This window comes from Branchiostoma belcheri, unplaced genomic scaffold (genome assembly GCF_001625305.1).
Source record: "Branchiostoma belcheri isolate BF01 breed outbred unplaced genomic scaffold, Haploidv18h27 scaffold12, whole genome shotgun sequence".
Taxonomy (NCBI): domain Eukaryota; kingdom Metazoa; phylum Chordata; class Leptocardii; order Amphioxiformes; family Branchiostomatidae; genus Branchiostoma; species Branchiostoma belcheri.
Genome location: NW_017802602.1, coordinates 4,338,645 through 4,344,942, shown reverse-complemented (window position 1 = coordinate 4,344,942; position 6,298 = coordinate 4,338,645). Strand labels below are relative to the sequence as shown.

At 42.9% G+C, this 6,298-nt stretch overlaps 1 protein-coding gene across 1 annotated transcript in view; it reads left to right on the top strand.

Annotated features, from left to right (window-relative positions):
- LOC109462709 overlaps positions 1 to 3,266 on the top strand; it is a 10,948-nt gene extending 7,682 nt beyond the window's left edge. The window contains exons 11-14 of the mRNA XM_019759268.1: positions 41 to 876; positions 1,187 to 1,264; positions 1,458 to 1,526; positions 1,868 to 3,266. Coding sequence (XP_019614827.1) covers positions 41 to 876; positions 1,187 to 1,264; positions 1,458 to 1,526; positions 1,868 to 3,093 — 2,209 coding nt within the window. The 3' untranslated portion in view covers positions 3,094 to 3,266. The remainder of the gene's footprint in view (positions 1 to 40; positions 877 to 1,186; positions 1,265 to 1,457; positions 1,527 to 1,867) is intronic.
- The last annotated feature ends 3,032 nt before the right edge of the window (positions 3,267 to 6,298 follow it).

Here is a 6,298-nt window from a genome sequence, read left to right as displayed (position 1 = left end):
TGTAATTTCCTCAGTGTTTAAGTTTTGCTTAATTTTCTAGCATGGCCGGTGCCAAGGAAAGTGGCAATGGCGGAGAAAGTTCGACCTCGATCCCAGAAAGCCAGGATGAGGCATCCAATCTGGAAACAGAAAAGGGAACCATCTCAAGAGAAACAGGAAACCAGGATGAGGCAGCCAATCAGGAAACAGAAAAGGGAAGCATCTCAAGAAAAACAGGAAGCCAGGATGAGGCAGCCAATCAGAAAACTGAAAAGGGAAGCATCTCAAGAGAAACAGGAAACCAAGATGAGACAGCCAATCAGGAAACAGAAAATGAAAGCATCTCAAGAGAAACAGGAAAACAGGTTGGCAATCAGAAGGCGGATGAAAGTATATTAAGAAAGCCAAATGTAACATCAGCATTCTCAACTGCAGTCGCAACTGAAGCATTCCAGGAGTGTTGGAACAGGTACACTGAAGACAAAGTGTACCTCATAGTAAACCCAAACCAGGCAACAACAGACAATAACTGCATCCACCTCATGTGTGTTCACAAGGACGACGACCCAAACGACTTTTTCCAAGCTGAGAATATGCGGCCTCTTCCACCGTTCAAACAGCGCATCGTCATGGGCATGGAAGAAATGATAGACGCCAAGTTTGATGAAGAAAAAGAGGTCATTGGGGATTCTCGTGATCTTAGGGAGGGTATCATCTTCTTCTTCCCACCAGCTGACTGCAACAGGTGGTCCGTTGGACTGATTCTGAACAATCCGAGCCAAAACAAAAAGATGTACCAAGGAGCTGTCCATTTCAGACGACTTTCTGAGTCCGGAGTACAAGTAACTGACCTGAGGCGCCGGATCCCATCAGCAACAGTGTACCTTTTCTACGAAGGTAGATCATTGTTCAATCATTTCCTTTATTCGACGATGATAAAAAATTCCTTGTTCTGTATTATGTATAATCTAGAACAATCATTAGTATATTGATTGATTGCGAAGTAACAAATAAGGTCATGAAAAGGAATTCATTTAATTCCTACTATATGGTCCCCCTCCTCTTGTTAAATATGCTCATTCCTTGTAGTCAAACAGATCAACAGAGACGAACAAGAAAGTTGTAACTGCAACATTCAGTCAATCAATTCAGAGTCGCATTCGACTTGAAGCCTTTTACACTGACTCGACATCTTGTTGATTGGCAGATGAGGCTACCATGGATCAGCAGAGAGGTGGGGCCGGGATCTCCATGAGCGAGGCGTTCGAAATAAAACCAAAGAAAGGTACCGCTAATACCATGATTGTGTGCCAGAATCCAAGCGCTTCTCTGTCTTGGGAAACAACAAGCGACAATTACTAGATAGACTTTGCTGTTTTGGATAGATGTTAAAAGATAGATTGTTGAAACAAGATTGTATTTGAAAGTGAAAGATGATACTCCTGGCTCTATTGTTTAATATCATACTTTGATCACAGGTGGATCGACAAAGTCTCAGGCGTGGCACGAAGGCCAGTCCAGTGACAGGGGTCAATCGATACTGCAAGGTACGTATGAATTTACTAGTGATGTTAAAGAAATAACTGAAAGTCTATTGTGGACATCTGATTTTGAATGGAATCCAGTTGCCAAGGTACGGTGGGATAAAAAATGATTATTCTTGCTTGAAGCCTGAATTGGGAGTTTTGCTTCTTCAGATATTCGGGTTCTAGATTAGATGAATTGTGTTGGCAACATGATCAAATTGGCACTAGCTGCAGGTACAACATGTAGCAGCTGTCCTGAAAACCTCTTAATGCTTTTACGCCTATTCTAAAAGCGATGGATTTATAGTCACTGATAATTGAATAATTTGTCATGACACGCATACGTTATGCTTGAATTGCAGAGGTAACGTCTGTTATGATGGTTAACGATGAATACGGCATGTCTCATGGAGGTACTGCTACCACGAACCGTCAGGTGGCGCAGTTTCTGAAACGACATGGTGCTACAGTTCATGCTACGGCTTTGCAAGCGTCTGAAGAAGACAAGAGGTGTGCCACAGACGATGGTGTCATTTTGCATTTGCCTGTTCAAAATCCCAGGGACAAGAGGACGCCATCTTTGGAATGGATAACCTTTGACCACAACAGTCGCTACCCAGGCATACCACAGGATCTAAAGTGCATTGTGGGTCATGTAGATGTTACAAGTGGAGCCGCAAAGAGCCTACAAGAGAGCCGCTGTCAACAGGCAAAATTGGTCCTTTTCAACCACGATATGCCAGAAGAGACGGAGTACTACAAGGGATCTAAAAAATCCCTGGCCGCGGGGAAGAAGATGAAAGACATCCTCGAAGATACAAAGAATGCAGATGCCGTGTTCTCCTTGGGAAGAAGAATTTACGACTACTTCGAGACGAAGTACATGGCACTTGGAGATAGCAAACCACGCCAGCACTTCTTATTTCTCCCAAGACCATCCCCAGTGTTTGAAGCCATCTCTGTTAGACCAGGAGCAGGGGAGAAAGTCGTGCTGACTGTCGGGAGAGTGACCGAAGTGGACAAGCTGAAGGGCCATGACCTGGTAGCACGGGCGTTGGGGGAGGTTGCAGAGAAGATCACAAACGTCAGATTATGTGTTCGCGGGATAGATGAAGAAGGCTATGAAGCGAGCAAGAGAATCCTTGAGGAGAACCTGCACAGTGGTAAGATCAAACCCACCCTGCTGCCACGTGGAACCCAGGAGGACATAGCTCAGGACATGCAGCAGGCTCACCTGGTCCTGATGCCGTCCCGTGCCGAGCCGTTCGGACTGATCGGTCTGGAGGCCATCGCAGCAGGGATCCCGGTACTCATCTCTGACAAGTCCGGACTAGCAGACATGATCAGGGACCTGATTGAGGAGGGGAAGTGCCCTGCAGACATGAGGTACAGGATCGTGGAAACCAGCGTGAGGGAGGCCGACCTAGATGTGACTGCAAAAGAATGGGCAAAGAGAATCATGGATACGTTCAAACACTCTAAACATGAATTCGACAGAGCAGCAGTGTACAAGAAGGAGCTTCTGAAGTCCAAGTACTGGGAAGAGTCGCACCAAAACCTGCTGAGGGTCTGTGGGTTAATTGACTGACTCTAGGTCGCGTCCTCTCCTCCACGTGTTGGATTCTTTATTGCTGGTTCTGGTCCACATAATCTTAATGAATCAGTAATGTATGTATGTGTTCCAAAGAGTTCTTGAATAACTTGACACTGACCTCATCTATCACTTGCTGATGTACATATTTGAAATTGTACATGACATCGACATTGGTAATGACCTCTGTACAGACCTTATCTATCCTGCACATTGCAATTAGAGCAATGTAACAAGTTTGCCGTAATTTACTTTCTGTTGTACATATACTACATTGATTCCAATAGGAATAGGAACTTGAAATGTCCGAGAAACGTAATCTCCAAGCAGATCACACGGTAGCAAGGGCCAGAAAAGTGTCCATTAGCCACCGCATGATCTGCTTGGAGATTACACGAAACATAAGTTTCAATCTCATGTAAATTCAATTTTCTACATCAAATGGAATGTTATTTAATGTACATATGAGTAAGAAAAGCTAATATGACTGGCATATTTACAGTACTCTGCAAAAAAATTTGGAATATAAGAAATAATCTAATGTACACATTTAAAGTTTGGGAACATCATGTGGTTTATACTCTGTTGATAATCTGAATATTGCTTATTACTTATAAGTACTGATTTGTATCCTTAATATTGTGATTAAGTTTAGCGTTTGTTAGAAGTAGATGTAATGTAGTGTGTTTTTTCTGTTTGCCTGCTGGTATTTTGAAAATTGAAGGGGTACCCTTTGCTTTACCTGTTGGTTGAAAATTTGTATCACTCATTTAAGTCCTAAGACAATTAGTGTCCCAAGCATTCCCAATGTGATTTTTACGGCTTTCTGTTGTTTTACAAGCTTGAGAAAATAATGGTTTTACAATTAATATTGGATATGTTGTTCTTATTTCCCTTCTATATATTCTTACCTCCACACAAGTAAGGTATCGACTATATATTGCAGAGAACTTTTCTTCATCAATATTTTCCCTCTCTTTTACTTATTCACATTCACAAATAATGTCACTTTGTAAAGAAGACAAAAAACACTACGTTATATTGGAACTCTTGCACAACTAAAATAGTTCTCGCTTTCATCATGTAGATGTTAAAAACAAAAGTGCAACTTGCCTGGCAAAATATGGTCATGTTCTTGACTTGATTCTGATTGAAATGAAAAATGACAAACAGGATGTACTCCGATGTAGAGTTCCCATGAAGCCCTTCTCGCGTATCATATTTGACTGAGTATCAAAAAAGATCTACCTGGTCTGTGAGACGCCAGATATTATTACAAAACATGTACAGTCAAAAACAGCAAAACAGTTTGTTGTACACACAGTATGAACGGCAAATGCTCAGGCACAGTTCTGAATAGTCCATATCCAGAACCGTGCCTCGGCCAAATCAATGTTCTCGAATACACGTAGAATATATAGTATGAAGCATTTTTCATGTGATCGGCCAAACATCTCCACCGAGTTATCGCTTGTTGTTACTTGAGTAGAACAGGTGAGGACCACACACCTTTAACATGTGAACAATCAACGAGAAAATGACAGATCTGTATCTCGGCAAGACAGAAAATAGTTTCTGGTTCGGTCATCCAAGATGGAGGCACTTCGTTTTGTCGGTTTTGTTTTCTAGACGACTTCTAGACGATAATGTGCCGTAAATTTTGACTTACACACAATTTTAACTACTTCCGTGGCAGAGCCTCATTTAAACAGTGTCACGGGAAACAGACACCCCCCACCCCACCGGGTGACCCCATTTGAATTTCAGCACATAAACATTAAGCATTTGCGTACACCGCTTATAACACATACATTCATACACACACGGTGCCGTTTCACCTTCCTGCGCGGGACACACCGCCCAAACCGCCGCCAGCATAGCCAGCCAGGCCCCGGTACACCCGCACACAGACCCCGTTATCCTCATCATCCCACTCAGGCCCACTCAAGCCGCTCCCTCGGCCTCCGAACGCACCCGGCCCCGCCAACTGCACACAGCGCCTAGAATGACTACATTGTAGGAAGGAAAAATCAATCTCCTGACGTCACTTGGATCAGTCCATTGTTGTACAGGGGGGTTAGTAAGCCTTGTGTGTCTTCGGTGGAGTAAGTTGCAAAATCCTAGAGCTTTAGCTGGGTGTATTAGGAAACACGGACGAACACTTTAGAGGAAAAAACTGCTTCCTCAATATTTTGAGTTAGTAACTGGTTATTCGCGTAAAGTTAGATAAGCTAGACTGAGATTATGAGACAGAAATAATGATAAAGAAATAATACGAGCCTCTTAAAAGTACTTCCTGGACCACATGATCATTATATACAGACAAACGCAAAACCCAAAAGTCTGGGGATGTCCTATCATTTAATTGAGCCAACTGACAAATTATGAGTATTTTCGGGACCACCTTTGATGTTCAGTGTTAGTAAATACAAACTGCGTCACACCACCGATCTAACGGTCGGCAGGTGATCAAAGTTCAACAACTAACCATCCGCCATTTTAACTAGCCTAGTACTTCACTCGTTAGCAGACCATTGACACCTGAGACAACTGAGCCTTTTCATATCATCAGGCTTGTTTGTTTCTTGCACCATCCAAAGGTACGAGTCTTCAGGTTACTTCACTCAGGTGAGTTTTCAAGAACGTTCCTTGTCTGTTAGAGTTTACACCACAGCTAAGGAATGTTGTATACGTGGCACAGCCATGCCGCCATTTTCTTGTCAAATTAGGCCACACCGACTAAATCTTATGGATGACATCCGCGCGCGCATTGATTTTCGCCTGTTCTCAAAAAAAAAAAAATCACTTCCTCCAAGGCTCTGGCCTAGCTCTAGCCTAGTCTAGGCCTGGGTAGTCTATGGTAGTTAGCGACTATACGGAGCCGGTGGTAACTCTGGAGGACGGCATCCAGGCTACCGAAGCTCCAGGACTCAACAACTCTCAACAACTCAACAACTATGTACTGCCGCAAATTCACAATACCAGCTTTGTATTCCTGTGGTTTACTAGCATTTTTATTCGCCCGCACGCACTAGTTTGGGGGTCTTTAAAGGATGTCATCCGTAAAGTTAATTGCAGAAACCACAAGACTCTTCAGAAATATCTGTAACTTTACGGTTACATTACTAAAGATTAGTCCGTTTTATGACAAGTGAAACATTGACAAAAGGAATTTTGTTGATTAGGAAAGTGATAAAGTTAC